Below are 27,461 nucleotides of genomic sequence, written 5' to 3'. Positions count from 1 at the left end.
TATTATAATTATACTAAATTATCGTTGGAAAAAAAAAACGTTTGACAGTGAAAAATGATCAATAATATAAAAATAAGCTAATTTCACTTCCTTATCTTTCTAAAAAATTGCCCTAAACATGTAAAACAAAGCTCTTTCCAAAATAAGCTAATACATAATGTTGGTGCTTTAGAATGAAAGTTCTTATTTCATGAAAAAATCAAAATAAACGCCATTTTGGACAAAATTGACTATACTGTTTGACAGTACAAATAACAATCTACAAAATGATCTTAAGATTTCAAAATATAAAATTGTTTTTGTTTGCGTTCTCAATCGAAGAGTGCTTCAAATTTATCTTTTTTTTGACAGATAGGAATAATGTTATCTGCACACCAATTAAATCATTAATAAACGAATATTTTGACTCGAGAAAAAAATAAAAATAAAATTACATGAACAAATATTTTGCGCTGCATCCAATACAGATTTGCCTAGTATTGAAAAACATAAATACCACTACTCAATAGATATCCACCCCAAACCGAAAATTGTATACTCATTTAAATTTTCAATTAATACTTATCGATCTGGCAACATCTCATTCTCAACTCGAACTCATCCATCCGTCCGAATTTTCAGCGGGTATGGAAAAAAATCAAAATGTCGTCAGCTCAGCCGTCAGTTTGATGACAGTAGATTTTCTTCTCAAAGGAAAAATCCAAAATTGTGTGTTAAAAAAATGTTTAAAACTATTAAATCCATCATGATTAAATTACTATTTACCTAGTTAATAAATAAATCGGAAATAATTTATCAATTACAATGAATTCCGCACAGAAAGCTGGTACGTTGTGTGTTTGCTCTTGCTCGTTGATGATTTGATTTTTGATGATAGGTCTTTTGCCTGTGCCTTTGGCCTGAGCTTCGTTTCTTGTAAAATGAAGCCAGTTGTGTATATTTTTTCTTCCTTCACTTAAAAAAAAAGCTCATAATATATTCCCTGAATCTGAATGCCCTTAAACAATAGATACAAATTTATTTAACAAATTAAGGAAAAGAATTTATTTTTATTTTTCAAGTGAACAACTTTTGTTTATCCAATAAACAAAAAATATCCAAGAAACAAAATTGTGGAAAAAGTGTAAAATCAAAAAAAAAAAACTTCTAAAATGTGTATCACGAAGTCATCTACTCTGCTCGTCCGCTCCGCCGTCGTAGTCGTCGTTGTCGACGCTCGTCGTCGGCCAATTTAATTAATTCACTCATTTACTATTGAATAATAAATTAAAACAAAAAGTACAACAATTAACTATGTTAAATAAAAGTGCAGTGAGTGAGGAATATGAGAAAACGAAAACAATATAATTTATGACCGCCTTTGGCATCTACTTTTAGTTTTTGTTTTTTGTTTAATAAAATAGTCATGTTGTAGTTTTTTTGTACCGTTTTTTTGTTGTTGTGTTTTTTGATTCATATGAACAAAAGCCATAAGGGCATTATAGTTTTGAGTGAAGTGAGGTGGAGTATATTTCGTCGCAAAGTTCGACACGATCGTCATCGTTTTTAAAACTGAAAACAAAACAATTGAAATTTGCATGTTACCTAGAAACTAGAATCCTCGTTGCGCGATCACAAAAGAATACAAATAATATTCTATTTGAGTAAATAAAAATAAAAAAAAAATCGTCGCTATATGCGAAAGCCCGTGTCGTTTGGGAGGTGCACATAGGTGGTGTTCATAATAATATTTGAAAGATTCTCATATGATTCTTATTTTGTAAGAATGAGAAATACCGAAGTAAAATAATAGAATAAAAGTAAATAGTCTGAAATTCGTTAAAACTTCGATGAAAAATAAAAATGTGTAAAAGTAGAATCATGAATTCATGATACAAATTTGTATTCGAAAGCGAAAAAATTTAAAAAAATACTATTAAGCTAATTTAGTAAAACAGTTACACATACCTAGTCCAAAAAGTCTTCGTACAGCACTTTTTTTTTGTTGATTCTGAGATAAGTTTTTACAACAATACATTAAAAACAAGAATTTTGAAAATCACAAACACAATTTTTTTTAAATCGTTAAAAAGGTGTAAGGTGGAAACTAAATCTTTTTCAATATTACCACTTTGGATTTTACATTTATTTGTAGTACTTTCTTTCAAAAAAACAATTAATTTAGGCTGCTGTACGGAGACTTTTTGGACTAAGCGTATGTGAATTAGCACAAGAGACGACAGCTTAATTTGGGAAATTTTATAAACCCAAAATTGATAGATAGATTTGTAGGGATTAACGCTTTAGATTCAGTTTTTCCTCTGGGTTTTGCCGGTATTTTTCGCTACTGCAGAAGATTGGTACAACCAGCAGGGAGATATGCCAAAATATCAACAAGCAAATCCCCACCTTTATAGAAATATAATTGCAAAACGTAGTACATCAGTTAAACCTCGCCCCTCCCCGCCAGGTAGTAGAATCGAGCTGATAATTATGTAGAAAGGAGCTGATATAATAACTAACTAATATAGAACTACTTTTTTAAGAAATGTGTTGCTACTGAAAGTTTTATTTGGGTACATAATATCAATACGTACTTTAGTTTACATTGTGCTCCTGGGCCCAAAGTAATAACTTTCGCCAGCTTACTGGATCTCTAGCTTGCTGCCTCTAGTTTCGAATACCAACTTGATCACTCCACTGGATATGAGGCCTGCCTCTGCTCCTTGTTCCCTCAGGCTTGCGTTGAATACCTTACGGACTGGAGGTTCGATGTTCATTCGCTTGACATGCCCTAGTCATCTTAAGCGTTGTACACGCAGTTTTTTGACCAGTAGCAAGTCGCTGTACAGCTCGTATAACTCCTGATTAAATCTTCTCCGCCAGATGGTACTTTGCCTGTCGACACAAACCGGACCATAGATGCTCCTGCAACATACAGCAAGACTGGGATGATTAAAGTTTTGCGTTTGATCTCCGCGCTGATGTCATTCGCAGAATTAACAGCAGTGCCCAGATAAACAAATTCTTTTACTACCTTGAAAATGTATGTACCTGTCAACTGTCACATTTTGACCAAGTCTACGGTGTGAATCGACTCTATTCGACGACAGTAATCACTTCGTTTTGTCCTCGTTAATGTCAAGACCAATTTTCTTCGCCTCAGACTCGACATTAGATAAAGCACCCGTCACTGCTGGTTTGTTTCTTTCCATAATGTCGATGTCATCTGCATATCCAAGAACAATATTGAATCAGCTACATGACAGCGCATCGCCTTTTCGAAGTCCTCTGGTGGTTTCGAAGGTTTCGGTCGAGTCTCTTCCAATTTTGACGCATTTACCAGCGTCATCCTGATAAGTCTTATCAGTGAATCACTAAATTATAACAAAAAATATATGCTTATCTTAAAGCCTCCCTGTACATTACGTTGGCTGTGGTATTTGTAGGTGGCAACAAAGCGTATTAATTTTAGGAGATCCTACTCGAGAAAGTGCCACATACAGTTGCCCGGGATGAAAGTACTCTTTCCTTAAGTCGATACCAACTATGTAAAAATTTTGTCCCTGGGATTTATTTATTGTTAGTACTTTAGTAAGTAATTCGGAACTGTAACCTTTTAAAAGACATGGGCAAATCAGTTGGTATCATCGGGATCCGCGGAACATGTGCGAGCTGACCGGCCGCGAGACCCGTAATGATAGTTGCTACAATCACATTATCTCTTAATTCTTTGACCAATAGTCTTGTATTCTATAATATTGTGGAACAATATTTTGTCCTATCATTAATACTCTTCGCAGCGTATGTGATGAAAGACATTTTATTGCTAATTTTTTTACACCTTCGGTTGGTTTTAATAGGAATTTCTAAAGATTTCTATAGCAATCTAGTACTAAATAGAGCCTATTTTACTCAGTGATAATGTAGCTTTCTAATGAAAAAAGAATTATTAAAATCGGTCCAGTACTTTTTGATTTTAATCGTTACATACAAAAATGCAAAAATACAAATCTCTATCTTTATAATATTATATTTAATATTTACTACTTGCGGATTAGATAGACTTTTATCTTGCTTCAATTTAACGCTTTCAAATAATCTCAAGAATGATAGTTAAACACAAATACATAGTTCAAACTTCAGTATCTTTCATTTAAATGGAATCGAAATAATAAGAGATTTGTTTTCCGATCGAAAAACAAGCAATGAAAATAGTTTTGCCTACAAGCAATGTATACTTCTTATGCATTGGTAAAAGCCAATCGGTCAAATTAAGTACAGACTAAGTAAACGTAAAACTTTATCTATCGGTTTGTGGCATTGATTATGGGACAGCGTCTTAACTTAACATCCAAAATACATGTAGAACATGAAGAATGTAATGAATTCTACAACTATTGGAAAAATTTTCAAATTTATAACGTTTGTTCACCTTATGTCCATAGTCATCACTTCATGTAAAAAAGTGTAAAATTTTATCAAACAGAAAAACTGTTTCCCTTTTTTAGAATTTAATAGTTATAAATTAAAGAGTTCCTATTTTTCAATCTTAAAGCCATTTCGAAACAAAGTCTAACAAAATTCCATACAAAAATTCCAATTTTCGAGTTTTTCCAACATTTCCAAAAAATGTTAAATGATAAAAAAAAATTGAGTCAAATCAGCCAAGCTGGCCTCTAATAATGAATAAATATACATTTTTCACACCAGTTTGATATATTTGGAAATAGATCTGGTACAGAGTCTGTGTGCTAACTACACGACGCCCAACTTTTTTTTATAAGAACCTTGCATTAAAAAATCACTTTAAAGCCCGAGAAACTCCAATCTTTATTTCACTAACTACCTTCAAACCAATGAACATTTGTTCCCTAAGATGGCTTCTTGGTCATACTATTAAGAACCACCAACACTTCCTCCGCAAAGAAAACTCAACGTTATGTCCAACATGCATCGATATAAACCACATTATACATCCAAAACGCTGCCTATCCTCAACATTACATTAACAGCTTTCCACGTATACCCCAAGTCATGAAAATATTGTCGAAATTTACAACTTCATTTTCAAAAGCCACAGTAGCTCGTGTTCTTTTCACCTATAAGCATTGCAATTTCATTGTGAAGTTTGTAAATTATAATTACAATAATAATAAACAAAACAAAAGATTTGTTCTATCCGTTTAAGCGTGGTGCAGGTATATTTAAAAATCAATTTTCAGAGATTAAACACACTTCCAAACAATAAATCAAGAGGGTTTCAAATTCCTCGACACGACACCACCCAACACTTCGTCTACGTCCCTGATAAACAAACACCGACCAACCAACAGAAAAAAACCACATAACCTCTCCTCTCATCTGTAAACAATTCAGTATTTACTCAGAATATTTTAGTAATTAGTCATCTATGAGGCATGACATAATTAAAATATTCATCGTTCTATTCCAGCTCGCCAACACCAACAATACCAAACACTAAGCACGAGCTCTCGATCGCGATCGCAATCGCAACTTACTAAGCGTATTTCTACTCTGTCACCACATAGAGTGAGATTAAGTCGTTCTTGGTTGTGGGTTCTGCGCAAATTGTTTCTATATTTAACTTTTATGAAGAATTCTTTTATCTGATTTTTTGTTTAAAAAGCTTCTCGGTGTTATTTTCTCTCGTTTTTATTTCTTCGTTTTCGTTTTGTTTGTTTTATTTTCTCTGGTGCATTGGTGAAGTTTTATTCTCAGTGTGTTTATTGCCTTTTAAGAAGTTCAAGAGTTTTAACGTTTAGAGCTGAAGGTGGTGTTTTTTTCTGTTAACATAAGGTAAAGCAAATTATTAAAAACTCTGAATCATATTAAAGATCAATCAATCAAAATTGCTTTTAATGGATTATTCGAAAACTTTCTAATAAGCTAAAAAAAAGAGATTAATAAGTTTCAACGTTACATTAGTTTGCCATTATTATCAGATCACCCTTTAGGCGCCAGTCGTCATTTAGAATCTATTTTTGTTTGAGCACATGACGTGTTTTGCATTCACGATACTCCTACTTTTGTATTTATTTTGTTATTAAAAAACATTCTATCTTTGTGTCACATTTTGATGGAAAATACTGGTTCTGTGGTCGTGTTGTTGTTTTCAAAACCAATATTGTTAGATACTTTTGTTTGTTTTTTGTATTCTTTTATTTGATTTGGATTAGAGAGCTAAATCTGGGGAGAGATGTGCTATCATCACATCGATCAGAATGGAGAGCGCCTGTGCTTTTAAACGTGTCTCCCCCGTCATCAATTTTTATTAGCAAAATGACGATACGATAATAAACAATACGTCCGAATCCGATCGAACGAAAGATCAGCCACAGCTAAAAGCTACAGCCACTGCCATAGCAAAGAGACAAGAGAGAAAAAAAGAGATTGACAAATTTGTGCTAAAAATACCACCGAATTGTGAATTTGTTTTTGTCTTTCATTAATTTCTCCGCAGCAGCGCAACTAGTTTTTTGCACGATGAATGAGGAAGGAAAAAAAATAAACCCAAAAGACCATTGCCACCGTAGCCACTTGCCGTTGCCACAAACTACTTACTGCGGTGTGCTGCTTGGAGTGGACATAGCGCTGTTTTTCGTTGGTTTTTCTTCCTCTACTATCTGTTTCGTCGTCGTCGGTCGTCGTCGGTTCAATAGTAGTCGTTCGTAGTTATTACTCCTTTTAGTAAACAAAAAAAGAAAGAAACAAAATTAAAATTTCACTTTTAAAAATTTACAATTCGAATTCAGACAAGTAGCTGCTAAACTTGGCGCGGTGTCGTGTGCCTTTATACATAATAATTAATAATTAATTTGCAATGTTCTTTTTGCCTTTGTGTCGAGTTGTTAAAATTTGTTGTCTCTTCTAAAAGTACTGATCGTTATGCAATGCCTGAATTCGATGAATCTTTTCTTATTCATTGCGCCCAGATAGAGAAGCATAAACCATATTCCTATTCTTTAGATAGGCGATATTTGAAAAAGAAATCCAAGCCAAGGGTACTCATAAAGAATGTGATTCGATGTAAGTTATTAATCCGGATTTGGTAGTGTTATATGTGCGATGTGCCACTCCAATGTGCGAATGTTGGGAACAGTTTAGGAATTTTAATTTAATTGAATTGAATTTGTGTGTTCGATTCGGGAACGAATTGACGCAAGTTAATAAAATACAAAAGTCGTTGAATAGGGAAAGTTTTTCTTCTTTTTTGTTTTAATATGATTATTATGAATATTTCAGATAACAACGTCAGCTCACCATCAACGCCGAATTCGTCGACGATCGGTTCATCAGGTCACAAGAATAGTCTCAAGGGTACTAAACTAGCACGTCGAGCTAAATCTTTCAAGGACGATCTTTTTGAAAAGATTTCACTAATGCGAACGCCCACAAACACGTTGGGAAGGTAATTTGTTTTTTTTTTTTTTTGTTGTTGTTTTTATTATCGTTTATTAATTTCAAACTTTTTTTTGATTTTGATTTTGTAAAGGCCACACTCCCCTCATAGCCCGCGAAGCAAACACTCCAAACCTTCATCAAATGAAGATGGAGTTCGTTCGTTACAATCGCTCGAGACGCACGTAAAGGACATACAAAATGCTTTGAAACACTTCCGAGATGTGATCTCAAAGAAGAAACTAGAGGTGTTACCAGGCAATGGAACTGTGATTCTAGAAATGATTGCGAGCATGTATGCAGGTAGCTTTCTTGTCATACATTTTAATAAATGATATGGTTTAATTATTTTAATTTTATTTCTTGTCTAGTTATTCAAACGTACACTCTTAAAGAGAACAGTAATGTCATGTTATCAGCTACGCGGCAAATGTATCTGTCCTTGGGGAAGTTGATCAAACTGTGTGATGAAGTACTGCTCTGTGAAGAGGCAAACGAATGTACATCGTTAACTAAAGAAAATGTCAAAGAAGTCGTCGACCTAGTTGATGAAGCTGTGAAGGTAATTTATTTTGATTTAATTAACACCAAAATGTAAACAATTTTATTTGTTTTATTTTTTTTTCGTTTATAGAATTTAGTTGGCTTGGCCCAACAAAAACTCAAAGAAAAAGAAGAAATTAATTTAAAATATGCAGCAACATCATCTGAAAATAAAATCTCACCAAATAATCTTATGCGGCCACCAGTTGAAATGGTTGGTCAGCGGACATCATTACCCGATATACCATTAACTCCCAAGTATGTTCAATATTGTTTGTTTTCTTTTAGTTATCTGCAAAATAAATGTATCTTACTTTTGTTTGTGTTTACAGAGATCGTGATATTTTAGAGAAGGCAAATTCAAATCCTATACGTGCTACACACAGTACTGAAAGCATTTTGAGAGATTCTAGTCCACCTCCAAAACCTCCACTTCCAAATAGGTAAATAATAATTAGTGGTGTAGTTAATTTTTAAACAAATCAAATGTTTTTCTATATACCCAAACTGACATCACAAAAGTGTGTAATTTTCTTAATCTCCTTAATTCAATTAAATTGATTTCTGACGATACTCGTTGAAGCAATCGTTATGGAATAAACTTGATGGCCATTGAAAACGTGAAATGCGGATTTGCAAACTTGTTTCATTTTGCTGCTTATGCACTCCACTTGAGAACACGCTTTTTTCCATCATTCAAATTTACATACAAAATATTATTCATATCTCAGCGGGCGACTAAGCTACGACGACTCACTTTGAACTTTTTATTATTTTAACCACTAGAGCAAGTAAGGAGACAAATTCACCATAGTTTAATTGAAATTGCAAATAACAGGTGGTCGTCTCTTGAAAATTGCAGGGTTTCGACTCTAAAATTTCAAAAGGTAAAACAAACTACCATTTATAAGTAAGCATTGTCAATTGTAGGTAATTTAAGGGGTTTCAACTAATTGACCAGAATGGGTTTTAGCTCCTAAGATCTAGGTAGAAGGTGTAAGCCGAGGAAACGGAAGATGACACCTCTGACTTTCTTTCTTTATTATATCCTCGGAAGTAAAGTAAATCCATAGAGATTCGCGTGGGATGCTTTTATAAATCTTATCGATTAAATTTCGCCCCATACGTGGCTTTGAAAACTATCCTTTTTAAAGGAATATCTATATACTTGTGTCCACAATTAAGGGATGCGGCCAACCTTGTAAGCTTGAGATTCTAAGACCAACGTCGAGCCATCAAACGACCTTTATCGAGGCATCAAATCGTTACCCTTAGCTTTTTTAAATTATTAATGACTAAATTAGACAATACAATCATTTAGTTTAGTTTTTGAAAGCTAAGAATTAAAACTATGCCATGAAAATTCTACACAAAATAACTTTTTACTTTTTGAAATTCATTTTTAAACAAATATTTTACAAAAGAATATTTAATCCTTTTTAGTGAAGCAACTGAATATTTTGTTAACTTAAAATTTGATAATTTGAAACTGAAGTAAACAAAAATGTTCTATGTGTTTTACAGATCGATTGGAGCTCCACCCTTACCACCCAAAAGACGTGGTCAACAAATTCAAAACAATACAAGCAGTATTAATTCTGAATTAGACTTCAGCTCAGATTTCTCTATGCTTAATTATGGAGTGGATCAGTAAATTAAACTAGTATTTCCTTTTTAAACAAATAATAACATTCGATTTGTTCTTTTTCTAGTCTTTCAGTACGCTCTAGGTCGCCAGATGAAAATTCTAGTCAATGCTCGCTGGATTCAGCGTTGAATCACTCACGTGAAGAAGAGGAACTTAAAGCCCTAACAATGGAAACATCATCCGAAGATCAATTTCTCGAAGATGATCCTGATAAGCTGCTTGCTTTGAGTAAGTCTAAAATAACAAAGTATATATATTTAACTGATTTGAGAAAGAAAAAAAATAAACGAGTTGCCATAGCAAAAAAAAACAACAAAAACTCAAATGGTTACATTTTAACATAAACAAAAAAACACAATTTCCATTCATAGAATCACCACAAAACAAAAAGGACTCAGAAAAACTGGTCAACGCTGTCATGGAGAAGCCTGAAATGCGAAAAACCAACCGCCATTCAAACGAATCGGGTACATTTCTTGTTTTAAAAATAGCAGTGTTTTTCTGTTGCTCTGGTCTTTTTTTTATTTTAATTTTAATTAATTTTCCTTTCTAATATTGTTGGCTTCTTAACTATCCTGTTGTGATTGGTGTTCGTGTTCGGTGTTTTTTTTGATGTGCAATAACATTTATTTTGTTAATATTTTCAGGCTTTGTTTCGATGCAATCTATCCGCACAAGTACCCAAAGTGTATCGAAGAGATCATCTGAATATAGCGTGCAACATAAATCCGCTGGCCAGTTTACGACTGAAAGTAATCAGGAATTGATTTCCTCCCATCATCACAAAGCTTTTGGACGTTTCTCGAGTACTTCTCTGTCAGTGACAACAAATAATCAAGCAACGTTTTCAGGACTCGAGACTCAAAATGGAGTTATGAGTTTCACCAAAACCAGCAGCGGAACCAATGATGATAATCAATCGATAAGTAATAGCAGTGCTAGCCCGGATCACTTCGAGAGTTCAATGAAGTCCGAGAAAATCATCAATGTTCAGCAGAGTATGTCTTCGTTGACAAAGACTAACAGTTTGGATATCTCTTCTTCGGATGATATGTTTTCAACATCTCTATCCGACTTGGTTCCTCCAGCCTTGCCACCGAAAATTTCCAAGATTAAGGAAAAACACTTCTCGCAATATGACAATCTTGATGAGATCGATGATATTCATAGGTTTGTTTTAAAATGTAGTTCCTTGTTTTTGAAATTGATTATAAAGCTTGTTTGTTTTTTCTTTTAAAAATTGAAGTATGTTTGGTGCTCAACATAACGATCTCCCTGAATTGCGATCTAATCCACTCTATTTCCAATGGCAAAGCAAGCATCAGAGCTTAATAGACCCGCGTCAGCATAATTTCTCTATGGAACCAAGTATCGAGGAACCTCCGCCTTTGCCTATGAAGAAAAAGCACAGTAAGTTCCCAATGTGTTAAATTTATGTTATTTATGTTTTTTTTTATTTTGTACTTGTAATTTAGATCGAAGGTTTTAGAAACAAGTGGTAGGGAACTAAATTATTCTGTTGTTGTTAAACCAAATATTGTAATTAGAAAAACTCTAACGCATATGGTTTGTTTTAATGATTTAGTGTTTCAAAGTGTGGCCTTCTCGGGTAAGTTTAAGTGGTTCGAAAGAGTTTCTATTTTGTTTTTCAATTTTTGTGTTTTTTATTATATCAAATTTTGACTTTTCGTTTTAAACAAAATAACATAAAACTACAACAACAGCAGCTTTTTGAATTATGATTATTATGAATAAGAAAGTACGAATATAATTGTTTCGGCAACACACGTCATTATATTTCCAAAACAAAAGACATATACTTATACAAATTAAAACACAACAATATTGCAGACGAGTTTTAGTAATAAAAAAATATTATTTTTGTTTATTGTATTTATAATCAGTGTTAGTTGTGAGTAGTACTTCTTTTTATTCTTCTATCTCAACTTTTTAAATTCGAATGTTTCTATTTTGTAGAGTTTATAAAGTTTTTTCTGTGTCTACTATTTGTTTGGATTACCTACATATGTATATAAAGTGGTGTCTTCTTTTTAGCTATTGCAGGATTACTTCAAAACACTTATTGTTTACTGCTTTTCTACTGACTTAGTTTAAATAACATTAAATAAATATTTGAAGTCGTACAAAACAAATATTTCAGAGAGACCCTATAAGTTTTAGTTTTACTTTTTTTGGAAATTCCATAGTCGTGCCATAAGTTCTGTTACATAACTTCAAGACGATATTGATCGAAACATTAGTTTGATATAAAACTGTTATCTTATCTTTTCAAACATTTAAATTAGTAAACAATGAATAAATGTCAATCTGTAATCATGAAGTAAGGCGCAATTAGAAAATAGAATCACAATAATTGCCTTGCATAGGCAAGAAATGAGTTGTTTAAAAAAAAACTTCTGGGAACCGGTTGGTAAAGAATACCACTTAAATTTAAATCCCAAATGGTAGATATAGTCCAGAGGATTAGATATCTTAGATAACAAATTCATTTCCATGTTGATTATGGTGCATCTAAATATAAAGAGCTATCGACGCTCTTAAAAGTTAATGTTGAAAAAATCAACCGGATTTTACTGTGAAAGTAAGAAATGATCTTGAAATAATTCTTTTTTTCGAAGGAGAAGGTTTTTAAAGATGAAGAATCTTATGACAGTCGATATAATTTGTTCGATCGATAAGTCTGTTATGGTTTGATTGAGCGTCTAGTTCCAGAGTGTCACAATGACAACCCGGAACAAAATTGAAAAATTGTACTATGGAGATTTAAAAAAGGTTTAACAAATAGTCTTTTCAATAGAGATAGATAATCCATCTTCTACAGAACTCTAGCAAAGTGCCTTAAGGTCAATAACGCAGGTTTTGGCTGTTAGAAAGACAGTGTTTTAATGATTTAAATTATTTTTTTGATAACAATTAGGATGCGTGCCTCAAAGACTTTTGAAAGGAATGTTTATATTCTGAAAAAAGAGTTAACAGAAGTTGGCCCAAAATAACAATAGAAATAGTTCGCGCAACTAAAGGTCAAATGCCACAACATTTAAGGGCTGACACTAAAGCTGGAAGCGGTTGTGTTAAGTGAAATTATTTTATTTATATGGTGTTTAATACTTGTAACAGCACCCATGGCATGACTACGTATGTATATTTTTTTGAAAAACTTAATAAACATTTTTGTTGAGTTCGACGAATGTACTCTTAAGAAGTAATTTTTAGATCTTAAAATATTTTACCTTCTTCACAATTTTGACTTTTTTTGGTATTAACCATCTTAAAGTCTTCATAAAAAACTATATTTTTCAGCTAGAAACCGAATTAGAAAAACGTATCAAATTTATTTTCATTTAGACTGATTTTAAAAACATTTTTACATCATCCAAGTCAAATCAAGAAGATCTTTTATCAGTTCTTGATTTCAATTTCAATGAAAGAAAGCAGAATCTAGCTGTTTTAATCGGATCGCTGTTTTGAATTGACAGCCTGCATAGGGTAACATGAGTCTTTGTATATTTGTTCGCTCTAAGTACTGCTATTTTTGTGTTAATTTGGACCTCACAAATTATGAAATTTTATTAAGATGAGAAGCTGTTGCTTTTTTTAATACACAAATTAACAAAGCCAAGAAGCTATTGTTGCTACGAAATCCTAAAATGGTTTGAATATGACGTTCTCATGGATTAAAAAAAAAAAAACAGTCTACTAACATTCTTTTTTGTCACTTGATTGGAAAGTAAAATTTTGAAATTGGTCATGGATTCAAGTTACTCTCTGGCAGCATAAATTTAACAGCAAATTGGTTTAATTATTCGAGTTCAAAAGATGTGTCATTGAAAATTATAAACGACAAGACACTTGTACAACCTTCTTTCGGGTGTTGTCTGACCAGAATTCCGTAGCTACTGCGCGTGGAATGCAATCCTCCATGTAGATTTGGACAGCTCATCGAATTCAATGGACGATTAGACACTTTCTATTCAGACTTAGGCCGTGATAAATACAAACATTTACTAATGATGCACCTTTGAAGACTGATTTTACATCAATCTGCAAATCTCTCATTTGTATGATTCAAAGTTTGAAGTGAATCTGAAATTTGTCTCCCAGAAAATCTAAAGTATTTTCTTTGCCTGACTCCATGACCATCAATATAACCTAAATAGAGCAATAAACGTTTTTAAATTCCCAAATCGCCAATGGTTGGTTTGTTTGTTGTTTTTTGATTTTTGATCTAAGAGCCAAGGTTACGTGAAATTTGACGCAAATAGGTTTTCCTACTACAACACTGAAATGCATTTTAATAACACATTTCTACTTGCTTACTTTTTATTGTATTAAGTTTAGTTTTTTTTAATTCTTCTAAGCTATATATTAACACTCAATAAATTGCGGTTTTTATAAAAGACCAATACAGTGACCGCAACTTAGTGTATCTATGACTTTATTTTTGTAATACTCGTATATACCTTATAATCCGTTTGTAGTTTTTAAAGATTTAAACAAAATGATTTTCCTAAATTCAATGCATTATAAATGACGTACAGGACTGAACAATAATTTTGAAAACGGGTTTTAACTAAAACAATTATATATTTTTAACTTCATCGTATTATTATAAAGCTTTCGTCTAAATGTCACATTAAAATCGACTACTTATTTTTGTGCTTCTAAAAATATAAATACCGGGATGAAATTTGTGGTTTCGCTTATTATCTAAATTATTATCTAGCATAAATACTTAGCTTCGATTCTGTCGTAGTCGATATTAAGTTTCATACATTGAACTTAAACTATCAAAACGTAATAAAGCACGCAATCACTTTTTTCTTTTAGAAAATCTACTAAAGTTTGATGCCACGTGAATATTAATTGACATAATAATAACCGCGATTATGAGCGTTTTTTTTTTTGTTATGGAAAAAAGTCCTGAACGTCTTAATATTGATCTTTGAATTTTAGTTAATTTTAACTTTTTTTTACTAATGAGCATTTTAAATGATTATTTCAGTTTTGGCATATATGGAAATATGTTCGGCAACTTCTAGATCAGTCGAGCAACACCGCCATTCGATGCACACGTACAATATAAATCGTAACATATCACATAGCCAGACTATGAAGTAAGAATCAGTTATAAGATATCATAGAATCAATTAATAAAAATAAATAATTTCAGTTTATCTCCTGTTAGTAAACCACTTACATCACAATCATCACTGACATCATCACCAATCAATGAAATACCTCCAGCACTGCCGCCAAAGAATAAGCAACGGATTCGTTCGACTCCCACACCAACAATAATCACAACACCGCCACAAAGTCCCAAGCCTGCAATGGCTTTGGAATTGTTTCAAGAGGGTGGTCGTATTGGTCGAGTTATAACATCCGCAGCGGGCACAGAAATGTCTACTGTAAACGAGGAGGGCATAGATGAGGAGTTTCACAGTGCAAGCAGTGATCTTAATCCGATGTCAGACGATAATGCATGTGAACAGCAGGAAAACAATAAGGATTCACCAGTTTCAAATCTAGATAACACCAATGAGGAAGATGAAGGAATTGATGTAATTCTTCGAAATAATTCATATAATAAGAAGGTGAAGAAACATCAATACGACTAAACAATCAGGAATCAAAAACTTAACCTTTTTAAAATTTGTAGGACTGCTCACCAACAAATTCAGTAAACAACGAGGGCTTACCCAATCTGATAGAAGAGCTTGATATTTCAGCTTATATGAATTTCAAAAAAGACATAGAAGACGGTCCTGAAGTTAAGGGTGGCTATCTAGATGCTCTTATTGTGCACGCTTGTAGAGTTCAAAAGAACTCTGATAATGGTAAGTTAAATGATATAAAGTTTGACAGAAACCATCAGAAACATACTAAAGTACCTGCGATATCATCGATAGCAGAACGCCTTAGGTCTTATCCAATTTTCAATTTTATCACGATATGCTATTTTTTAAGCTTTTCTTCCTTCTTCTTTTTTTTCCATTTCCAATTCACTACTACTATCTATTTTTAACGCTGCTATATCAGCAGATGAAAAAGATGGTAAGAGATTTTGTTTTTTAGTTTATCTCTTAAAAAATTATTCATAATAATTCATAGAGGTGGTACAGGGTTGGTGATAAATAATGTATTTTGTTTTTTTATTTATCAACTCAATTAATTAATTTTAACCAAATCTATTAGATGAATTAATCAGCGCTACACAATATATTACTAATTTTATATTTACTGAATTTTTTGTTGAGGTTCTAATAAGAGTGTTATTTTTTTCTTGTAAAATTTTACAAAAATGAAACATAGTACAAAAATTAAAGCAAAGATTTATTTTTTGCTGTGGAATATTAAATTTTGTACCACTTTGTCCAGAAAGTGCTTGAAATTGGCTTGAAGTTGTGCTTTTTGAGCAACGAAACTATTTAATTGGTCCACTCTACGATCTGGATAAACAATTATTGGATCGAAATAACAAAGCGTATTTCAGCTTCAACCACCTCGTACTGGCTCGTCTACCAGGACAGGAATTGCTTAGCTTATAGGCGCAAGTGTTAAATAAGAGCCAAAATAGCAACACTAGAATACTCTATCAGAAAATTCTGGCTTAATGAGTCATGAGTTATTTTTCGACGATATCATCAGAAGGATGGTATAAGGCAAATAAATTTAGCACAGAGAGAGAGACAGAGACTTTACGTGAGCTTATTCGACAAACTTAGATTTTCAATACATGCCATTACGGCTGCAAAATAGCAGCTTTCATAATGCAGTGGCAGTTTACTGGCAACAGATTATCCAGTCTGCTTTCCTTAGCCTTAAAAGATTATCTATTCCTCAGGGTCAGGGGTTTATGTCCTCGGGTTAACTTCCACTTAACTTACCACGCAAAATTAATTAAACTAAGAAGACCCAGAATTTCAACTGCCATCGGCTTAAAAGTACTGGAACGTAAGGTGTGATGGATAGAACCAAGTATAATAAAAGGAAACATTGTGCCGCATATTATGGCTGCAATAAGAAGCTATAGATGTTAGGGTGCGGATTCGTCATAGGGATAGGAAGAAAGTAGTCGGTAATTGATCTTGTCCAGAGCACGATTTTAGAGTGGTACTCTGAGACTTAAATGGGAAATTCGATAAGCACATACTAACTAGAAGACAACAGATAAAGTCTTCCGACTAAAAGATAGCAGTCTGGAATGGAAAGATACTTTCGGAATGGTTTCCAACGAACAGGGGTGTGTTCTAAGTACTCTTTTGTTCATTCTATTACTTGACGACCTGAATGATGTGCTTTTCCTCATGTTTGCTGATAATATTGTTCTCTTATCAGAAACGACTCAAGGACTAAGTCGCATGATTTTGGACCTTGAAGAATACTAAGTAAGAACGGTTTGCCCAAAATGAAAAGTAGAAATTTGCTTGTGAAGGTATTGAAATCGTCAAGGAGTACGAATATCTTGGCATGAAAATATCATCAAATTTATCTCTGAAAAGTCATCTTTCCAACAAGCTTAAGCTAGCTAAAATAGCACTGAACTCTACATGGAAAGCCTGCATTTATTCGAGTACACTCAGTTTGTGTGCAAAGTATAAACTTTTTGATACGACTTCTAAATAAGTCAAATTTTACGCTGCTCAGACTTGGGGTTACGAATAAAGTGAAGAAGTTGAAAAATTACTTAGATTTTTTCTCAAGAGATTGTTCAAACCCCCTTCGAACTGTCCAAACTATATGTTTTTATTAGAAACGGGATTGTCGCCATTATTTACTGCAACCTTGAAGCTTCACTTTGATTATATAATGAAAGCAATGTCGCAGCCATCTAACTGTCTGACTAGGCTTGTTGTAACACATGCTATCTCTTCCAAATCTTTGTCTTACAAAATGTGGCAACTTTTGGCAAGAAGATACAACATGGATCTAAATGTTACATTTTCTAATATGGATGCTTGGAGGAGGAATTTGTATGTTTTCATAATGAGACTGGATGAAAAACTGAGAGAAGAGTTTAAAGAGCAAGCGCAGTCATCTCTTTATAGACGATATTAGTGCACACTTAATTACGACTTAAATGAATCCAATTATTTTATATATGGTTATCAACCATTTTTAGAGCAAGAGGAGAACTGATTGACTTGAATTTCAAACCATACAGGGATGATCTTCCTTTATTTTGCACGTTATGTAACTTTGAATCACGAGGGGATGTATTCCATTTTATAGCAATATGCCCGGTTCTCAGTGATATAAGAAGGTTTTTTCGACATCTCGAAAATAACATTAGAGAGAACAACAAATATTTTAAATGGATGTAAAGGATGAAAGCCGCTTGCTGCATTCTGTAAGGAAGCTTCTAGCTACAGAGCCAAAATAAAAGCAGAAGAATTTTAAAAAAAGTTTACCAAAAACAAAAAATACCCAACCCATGTACTAAATATTTATTTAAAAACAAAAATTGTTCCTTAACAAAAAAAACCTTTTATTATAAATTGTTTTAGAATATATTATTTTACTTGCCATCTGAGGTGACGGCCAAGGCCATACCTTAAAAGGATTGTACGTTAAATAACTAATGTTAAATATGTAATCAAAATTACTTTAAAAGAAAGAAATCAATCTAAAAATCTAATCTAAAAGCCAGCTTGTAATACGGTGATAGTTTTCCTAAGCTAAGTAGAACAACTATGCGCTCTCCAGAACCACCAATTGCTGATCGACGCTAGGCACGTATCGATTCCGACCATTTTCTCAATTTGGTAGACAAACACCATTTTGTTCATTAAAATTCTAACACAGATTATTAATAACATTCAAAATAGTTCTTTCAATCAGGAAACGATATAACTGAAATCAAAATTTAAAGAAATACATGTACCATGTAGGAAATGCACTCATTATTTACTCACCTACCCTTAACCCAGCTGTAGACAATTTTTTTCGTAGCGCTTGGGCTTTGCACTTTTTCATTGCTTCAATTTAAATCTTTCTTTCTTTTTTTTTTGCATGATACATTTCGTTTTAACATTGATTCTTAAACATAAATTATCTTTCAGCGTTCTGTGAGGCATTTATCACAACATTTAGAACCTTCATTCAACCACTGGAACTGATTGAGAAGTTAACTCGTCGTTATTCGGTTCTGTTTTGTCAAATGAATAACGACCAAAAGCAAAGAGCTGCCAAAGAAACATTTTCTCTTCTAGTTCGTGTTGTGAATGACCTAACGTAAGATGCATTAATATACACAAATTAATAACTTTCTCCTATAACATCAACAAAATATTATTTGTAGGTCAACGGATCTTGTCAAACAACTATTAGAGCTCTTGATTGAATTTGTAAATCAGCTTGTTTGCTCTGGTGAATTATACATGGCTAAACTGCTCCGAAACAAAGTTGTCGAAAAGGTAGGTCAAGTTAATAACAAACAGAAAATTCCTATTAATTAACATACTATATTAAATTGTATTTTCTAGGTCATGACATACAGAGAACAGAAACTGTATAGTAGTTATTTATCTGAGCAGCGATGCATCACAGCCAATCAACCAACATTGTTGGATTTGAAATCGCTAGAAATCGCCGAACAAATGACTTTGCTTGATGCAGAATTATTTCAAAAAATTGAAATACCCGAAGTATTATTGTTTGCCAAAGAGCAATGTGAAGAGAAATCACCAAATTTAAATAAATTCACGGAGCACTTTAACAAGATGTCCTATTGGGCGCGATCTAAAATTCTTATGCAGCCAGATGCCAAAGACAGAGAAAAACATGTGATTAAATTTATTAAGATAATGAAACATCTTCGTAAAATGAACAACTATAATTCATATTTGGCATTGTTGTCGGCCTTGGATTCGGCTCCTATAAGAAGGTATTTTTTATTTGTTTTATTCTTTGATTTCCTGCATAGTTTTACAAGATGGTCATATTAAACTCCATAATTTCAAATCCAATTACGTACTAGAGGTGACAGAACTGTGTGGTGATTCTCCAGACTATGTAATTTTGTCTGGTGTAACCATGACTCTGCGCTTAAAAATGTTTTCAGAATCCACTAATTTTTGCCCTGCATCTGCAAATTTAATATAAAAGCCACAATTTGAAGGCATTCGCATGTATTAGACATTCTCCATCTATTGAGAAAATAAGTTTTTTTTTAATAAGCGCACACTCAAAGGGATAATACTACCCTTATTATGTAGCCACAATGTGAGCACTAGGAAAGGGAGAGAGGGGTTGAAAGGAGGTGTCGGTGCACATTGGTTTTGAATTTCTGAATATTGCAATAACTGGGAAAGACACAGTGTGGCAAGGCATTCCACATTCGCATAGTGCGGCTAAAGAACGATGCAAGTGCCATCTATGGATAATGGCAAAGGGGGTATATCTCGCTTTAACGATACAAGACAGCATTGCGTTTTCGAATCATTAAATTCCACGCGGTTTTTCCACATCCGAAGAAGAGGGATGTGAATCTGAAAACGAATATGAAAAGCTAAGAGTACTATCGTAGCGACACAATGTATTGGATTAGAAGTTGCAGACAGGAGATCATTAATAAAAATGAGAAAGAGTGTTGGAGATAGAACAGAGCCCTGGGTCACAGCATCATTTATTTTGTGGTTTTCAGACTTGAATCTATCCCATACAACTTGTATTGAATGATTGGAAAGGTAATTACTAATCCAATGAAGGAGGGATTCATGAAAACCGAAAGCACGCATTTTCGATAAGAGAGCCTGGTGCCAAACCCTATCAAATGCTTTTGAAATATCAAGTGCAATAATCTTACTTTCTCCAAAACGATCTAAAGATTTGTTCCACTGTTCAGTGAGATGAACCATGGGATCACCAGTGGACCTATTGCTACGAAAGTCGTATTATCGGTCATTAAGAAGCTTTCGATCTTCGAGATATTTCTTGAGGTGATAATTAAACAGCGTTTCCATGACCTTGGAAAGAAGGGACGTGAGTGGTAGTTGAAAATGGAAAAAGTTGCGGAAAGCACGATTAAAAAACGTTAATTACTTTAATTAAAGAAGACAAATCTCTGCGCGAAATTGTTCCGTAGCTGAAAATATCTCAGTTCAAAAAAAAGCACCGGAAGTAAGTGCCGAAATAAGTATAACACAGTACAAGCCGCTGTAATTTTTAAAGGACACTAGACGTTTGTACGAGTTGTAATTAACAATCCACTGCTTTGGCCACAAAACAAGGTGAAATTGGTAGAGTGGGCAAAGAAACATAGAGACTGGATAGAAGAAGATTTTAGCAGAGTTTTTGGAGCGATGAATTTAAGTTCGATGTATTCGCACAAAACCGAGGGTTTTGCTCGATGCTGCGCTGAACAAAAGATGCTTCCCGACACTTTGGTTTCTACCATTAAGCATGAAGCTGAGTCTATGATGGTCTTGAGATGTTTCTTTTTAAGTGGAGTGGAAGATTTGAGTCGCTTTCTTTGATAAATGAACAAGGAGGCGTACAAGAACATATTGGAAAAAACGTTGTGATCTTTGGATTAAGATTGAATGGCCAACGATTCCTACTTCAAGAAAGGAATGATCTTTAACACACGCTCAGACTTCCGAGATTGCCTCAAGGATAAAAGCGACAAAGAAAACTTACAAATCCTTTAGAGTTATTCTGGGAGAAGAAAGGCTCGGGTTCAACACCCTTCATCGGAATCTTCATTGTGGAATACATTACAGGATTGCTGAAACAATATACCACATAGAACAATTCAAAATGTGATATCTATAATGCCCAGAATTGTAAAAGAAATTTAATGTAAAGCAGCCTTGTTCGAAGAAAAATCGTTTTTTTTTTGTTTTTATTAAACAAATTAATTTTTAATAAAAAAAAAATACAAATATTTGTTCCTCTCATTTTGCTTATTTTTAGGGACGATATCTTAATAGCATTCTACTTAGAAATAAACTTCTTGTAGTAGTTTGTATCCAATTTCTTTTGTTACCAACTTTTAAGCGTTTATTGTTTACTTTTGTGACACGTTTAAGATTTTAATATGGCCCACCCTGTATACAGTATTCATTGCAGTTCGTTTTAATAAATTATTTACAATATTTCAGACTCGAGTGGCATAAAACAATAACTGAAGGATTGAAAGAGTATTGCGCTCTCATTGATTCTAGCTCTAGTTTTAGAATATACCGTCAAGCATTAGCCGAAACTAATCCACCTTGTATTCCATATATGTAAGTTAAATTTAATAATACATCCAATATAAATGACCCAAGAAATACCTTCTCTCTTTCAAAAGTGGACTTGTGTTACAAGACCTCACATTTGTACATGTGGGAAATCCAGATTATCTCAAAGACGGAGTCATCAACTTCTCTAAACGTTGGCAACAACATAATATTATAGTCAATATGAAACGTTTTAAAAAATGGTATGTCCAAAAATTACTTTAACTTCAAATTGTACCATTAACTATATTTTTAAATTTAATATATTTTTAGTGCGTATCCTTTTAAACGCAACGAACGAATAATAAGGTTTTTTGAAAACTTTGAAGACTTCCTTGGCGAAGAACAAATGTGGCAAATTTCGGAAAATATCAAACCTCGCGGTAGAAGAGCACCACAAAATTAAACAAACCAAATTTTCAAATGTTTAATCATCAATCAAACACACACAAATTGATTTGTTTTGTTTTTGAAATAAGCAACTAATTTACACAACGAAAAAACGATGTGGTGAGGCAGCTAACAGCTGCATTTGAGACCAAAGCCAACCGAACAAACATAAACGAATTATACCAAAATTTTAAACTAAACAAACAAACAAAAAATTCTTCCCAAAACCCCGCCCTCATAATAATACAAATAATAATCATTTACTTTGAAAAACAAAGTAAAAAAACTACTGTCCCCACATAGTATACTTGTATAGAGTTAAAACGTCTGAGGTCACGAGTCACATGTGAGAACACCACTTTCAAAATCAACCATTTAAAGTGGTCCATCGATTCGATATCGTGTAAGAAACAAACTAGAAATGAAGACGTAAAATTCTATTAATTATTGTTAAAGAAAAAAAAACTATTATTAATCAAATCATTATATAGAAAAACAAGACTGTCTTAACAATTAGGAATTAAAGCAAACAAAACATATATACATAATATATAAATATTGAATTGTATGTATGACGATATTAATTGTTGGAAAATAAGCACATGCAATTTTATGCTAATGATTTTTCTTCATGCACAAATAATCCAATTGATGTGTGATTTTTTAATCACCGTATTTTTTGAAACTGACTTTTTCTTCATTATTTGTTGTTGATTTTTTTTTTCTATACACGCACAGGCAATGAATTTAATTTTACTAAAAAACAAACTAAACTAATTTACTTACCGTTAATGTTCACTAAAAAAAAAAAAAAAAAACACAAACTATATAAAGTATGATAGACCAACTAAGCGCAATCGTATTTCTGTTTTTTGTTTTGTATTTTATTTCGGGTTATTTCTTGAGCACAAGTCTGTTTAAAAAAAGACTCTTTATATTTTATTTATATATATATTTATATACATACATATTATACGTGCAATACTAAGCGAGATTTTGGGTACCACTATTAAATAATATTTATTTTATGGAAATTTGTCTGTCACTATATATTAAACAGTATAATTTAAAATATGGGTAGCATTTCTTTAACATTTATTTACTGTTTAAAAATATGAAATATGTTTTCTAAATATTAGCATACATTGATTTTTCGCTTATTGAACCTGATCAGTTTTAACTTGTAAGCGAGATTTATAGTCCAGTAAAATGAGGATTTCACTTCTGACTGGGGGATAGTAATCTGAAAACACATTTACACCTAAATTTCGCTGTTCTAAACATTGTGTAAGAATTACAGTCGTGTAAACTACAGACAGCCAAAAGTCGATAAAAACTTGATAAACCCCGTTTCTGAATCTCCGTTGGTGTTCACATCTTAACCAATATTTTTAAGAATACAATTTGTAACTGATTTTGTCTTGCACTTTCTAACGTCTATATGTGAAACGGTTGAGCATATTACAAAAATGTGTGAACTAAAAATTGTAGTTAATTTTATACTTACACTAAAGGGGGATAGGGCCTCTACCACGCCTACGCGCCATCGTGTACGGTTTCCGGAGATGTGTTTCAACTCCCTCCAACACTTGCCTAGTGACGCTGATTCCGCCTCGCCTGACCTGCGCCATGTGCTTGTCGGTCGTTCAGCTCTTCTTCCTTCTTGTGTGAGGGGATTCCACTGCATTGCTTGGCCTGGAATGTAGTCGTTACATTTTCGAAGCGTATGTACAATCCATTGCCACTTACGTCTTCGTATTATAGATTCTATAGGTTCCTGACCTGTCCTTCTATGAAGGACCTCATTTGAAATACGGTTTGGCCAGAAAATCCTTAGGATGTTACGAAGGTATGCAGCCTTCTTGTTATGGCTAAAGTAACCTTCCAAGTGCTGCTCCCATTAAGAAGCACAAATTCGATATAGTTAATTTTATGCTTAACAGTTATGGTAAAAGTGTTAACACCAGTGGAGCTCTAAAATTGGATATAATCAAGGAAAAGCTGGTTTCCCGACAAAGCCTAGACAAAAGTTTTATCAGAACTTTTACTTTAAAAACACTTAAAGAAGGGATGAAACGAGTTTCCAGCTTAGTATCTCTCATTCCGAAGTTGCCCTTTTTTCACATTATTTTACTTGACTAATAGAGAAGAATTAAATGCGTGTTAATTGAGTTTGAATAAGATTTTGCATTGAACTCAAATTATTTGAGATTTTTGTTTCTGATTGTAGAAAGTTATTCAAGCCAATCACGAATTCCATCGTAATCAGAAACTTTTACGAATCACGAAAAATTGTATCATCTAATCCGTTTGTAGTACAACATTGTATGAGGTTTTCCTCAATGAACGTATTTGATATTAGCTTTTCGAGATTCCTTAATGTTTCTGGAGACGATTGAAATAATGATAGGGCCGATTATTCGATGGTTTGAAAATCTTGTTCATTATTTTATTTCAAGAGCCCTTTAGTTTTCAAAGCAATATTTGGTTTTAAGAGACAGAAATTTAAAACAAAATAGTTTGAATATTTTGAAATTCTTTCTTACATACAGAAACTATATAATTATCTTCTTTCTGATTATTTTCTAAGAAACTTACTTATCGTCTAGTTTTTTTTTCTATCCCACCCAAATTCAAGATCGGTATTGTACACAAAACAAACAAAAAAAAACACTATAATTATACATAAACAATGCATGCCAATGTGTTAAGTATGCAAATTTACAAAATTAAAACAAATATGTAAGAAAAGTCTGTATTAATTGTAGAAAAATCATTAATCTATACAAAACTATCTTACATTTAGAAATAAAAAAAAAACAAAAGTTTCAAATCACAAAACAAACAAAATAAAAACTAATCGAAATTCTGTGCTAAAGAAAAAGAAAAAAAAATATTAACTTTTATTATTATTAGTAAACTTTTAAATTTTACACCAGAAGTAAACATTTATCTTTATTATAAATTATATAAGTGTATAAATATTTTTTTAAGATGCAATTTTAAAAGTAAGAAGTTAGTTTTAGGTTCTATAAGATAATGGATTTGTTTTTATTGTTTTATTTATGTTTTTACTTAAACTTTCTTTTTGCATTTTATCAATTAACAATTTTTATTTACAATTTTATTTGTAATTTTAATATTCTTTTATTCGCCGGTCATGCTTTTACATTTGTATATTTTTTTTTAACATTATTATTAACATAAATGCCATACCTATATACATATAACACATATATATATATATATTTTTTATACATACTTTATCGTGTAATTGTATTAAATTATTTTTCATTTTGTCGTTATTATTATGTATAAATAAATCGTTGTAAATACTAGAATCGGTACCTTTAATGTTTGTTTTTGATTTTTACTCTGTTTTAATTGTTTGTCTCTGATTTTATAAATTAAAAAGAATAAAAAATAGTTTTACTCTAAAGAATACACAAAAATATATTATACAAGAAAAAATGTGTCTAGTTCTTATGTAATTTTAGGGTTTGCATTATGTATTATATATATATAAAATATATTAGTAAACAATATTTAATATTAACATCGCTTATCTTGATTTATTATCATTATTATTATTATAATTGAATAAATAAACATAAATATCAATATCTTTTACACTAAACTATCGTAACTAAAAACAAACAGAAAAAACACACCTTGATTGTTTCTTGTGTGTTGTTTGCTATCAGGTCGAGTATGTGGATTCTTCTTATCATTTTTGATTTTTATTTAAGTCAAGATACAACAAAACCAGAGAGAAATAGATCAGTACGTGTTTTATAAAAATAAAAATATTATGAAGTAGTTTTTTGTATTGACGACGATGATGATGTTTTAAAAAAATAATAAAGATGATGTATCTGTGAACCCTATGTAACAATCCTAACTTATTACAAATTTAAATAAAGAAACCATAATATCGATGTTTTAAAATTGTGTTGTATTTTTATTTAAGATAAGGTTAAGTTAAAGAGGCTGTCTGTGATGTATTTAGGCACACTTAGGCCAGTTTAATGGCCCATTGTGATACCATATGAATCTTAAAGTTTTCTTGAAAGCTGAATGAAACCAGTTTGTGTCCTTTAAAAAACGTGAGAAGCTAATTAATTTAATATGACTGAGATCGTTAAAGAAGAATTCTTCTATGTTATTCTTGCGCTTTTAAGCTACAATAGGGCATGTACAGAGAGAGAGCCGAGAGATTTGAAAGCGGCCTGACTATCTGAGAAAATACGGATATCGAATGATGATATCACGTTTTCTTCAAGATAAAAGAACAACTGACTTTTTATAGTTGCCATATAGCGCCAAAGCATTGCAGTTTAAACTCGTAGAGCGTGAATTTGATAAAGGTACTTTGCTTTATGCTATTATTAAATAAGTGAAACTCTGCAGTTTCAAATTTAAGTATACAAAATCATAATTTTTCAAAATCTTCAAAAATTTAATATCCTAACACTCACTTTTCTTGTTAACTCATGTGAAAAATAAAGTTAAATTAAAGCTCTTTTCTGCTTTATGACTTATGATATAAAATAATAAAGAATCGCAGAAGTAATTTTCCAATGCAAAACCTACCGTTGTGGAAATTTAATATGAGGGTTAGTCAAAGAAATCCAGATCTATAAAGTCGTTGAGGCTAGGCTGCTGGCTAGTCATAGTTAACGCTCTTGCTTTGGGGGATCGTTATGTTTGTTGAATAATTAAACAATAAAGTCGTTAAAAGAATTAGGTATGCAGTAACGACTGATTTTAAAATTATGCATTCGCATGGAAATCCTACTCAAAGTGATGTAATTCGTTGTGTTATTAATCAAAAATTGTAACCGTCGTATTTATAAACATTGCATAGAGACTCAAGTCGCTTTATGACAAAGATTTATTTTTATTTCGTTGAATAAAGGCATTTTAAGCTAAAAACATGTAAAGGTTGATTCGAGTTTAATCACCACGCATCGTTGAATAGAGCCTTAATAAACTCTTATAAACTGCGCAACTATAATTACCTATTGAAAAGTGTTTTAGCGAAGTTTAATAAATACGTCTGGTTATGTATAAAAGTGATAGAAAGCAGAAGTTCGTGTGGTAATCGATCGACGTTATAATAACTGACTCTATATCCTGCAGGTTATAACTTTGTATGGTTTTTTAGGTCTCTAAAATATAAAAAAAAAACGAAAAAAACGTTTTCCTTATACAAAAAAGGGAAAACTATAAAC

At 32.3% G+C, this 27,461-nt stretch overlaps 1 protein-coding gene across 7 annotated transcripts; it reads left to right on the top strand.

The window, feature by feature from the left end:
* Nucleotides 1-374: 374 nt before the first annotated feature.
* LOC129944091 (guanine nucleotide-releasing factor 2) lies at nt 375-26,175 on the top strand. Of its 7 annotated transcripts, none has more exons than XM_056053275.1 (22): nt 375-826; nt 7,246-7,411; nt 7,496-7,704; nt 7,773-7,963; nt 8,036-8,202; nt 8,277-8,387; nt 9,469-9,594; nt 9,657-9,820; nt 9,964-10,059; nt 10,240-10,762; nt 10,839-11,002; nt 11,178-11,201; nt 14,616-14,727; nt 14,784-15,207; nt 15,273-15,450; nt 15,653-15,667; nt 18,676-18,847; nt 18,915-19,029; nt 19,099-19,499; nt 21,718-21,843; nt 21,909-22,040; nt 22,111-26,175. In XM_056053275.1, exons 1-22 carry the CDS (start codon nt 805-807, stop codon nt 22,241-22,243), a joined length of 3,771 nt encoding a protein of 1,256 aa, XP_055909250.1. In that variant the 5' UTR covers nt 375-804; the 3' UTR covers nt 22,244-26,175. The 7 variants fall into 7 exon arrangements, with proteins under 7 accessions (XP_055909250.1, XP_055909251.1, XP_055909249.1 ...); XM_056053276.1 differs by lacking the exon at nt 375-826 and adding an exon at nt 5,539-5,799; XM_056053271.1 differs by lacking the exon at nt 375-826 and adding an exon at nt 6,102-7,029.
* Nucleotides 26,176-27,461: the final 1,286 nt, after the last annotated feature.

Source organism: Eupeodes corollae, chromosome 2 (genome assembly GCF_945859685.1).
Source record: "Eupeodes corollae chromosome 2, idEupCoro1.1, whole genome shotgun sequence".
NCBI classification, from domain to species: Eukaryota; Metazoa; Arthropoda; class Insecta; order Diptera; family Syrphidae; genus Eupeodes; species Eupeodes corollae.
The sequence above is the reverse complement of the archived record's forward strand: the minus strand, read 5'-3'. Positions and strand labels throughout refer to the sequence as shown.

Excerpts from the sequence above, each read along its gene's own strand:
- LOC129944091 (XM_056053271.1), top strand. The coding sequence starts at position 6,894 with ATGCCTGAATTCGATGAATCTTTTCTTATTCATTGCGCCCAGATAGAG. Across the intron at positions 7,030-7,245 it reads CATAAAGAATGTGATTCGAT|ATAACAACGTCAGCTCACCA; the intron begins GTAAGTTATTAA and ends TGAATATTTCAG. Across the intron at positions 21,844-21,908 it reads CCACCTTGTATTCCATATAT|TGGACTTGTGTTACAAGACC; the intron begins GTAAGTTAAATT and ends CTCTTTCAAAAG.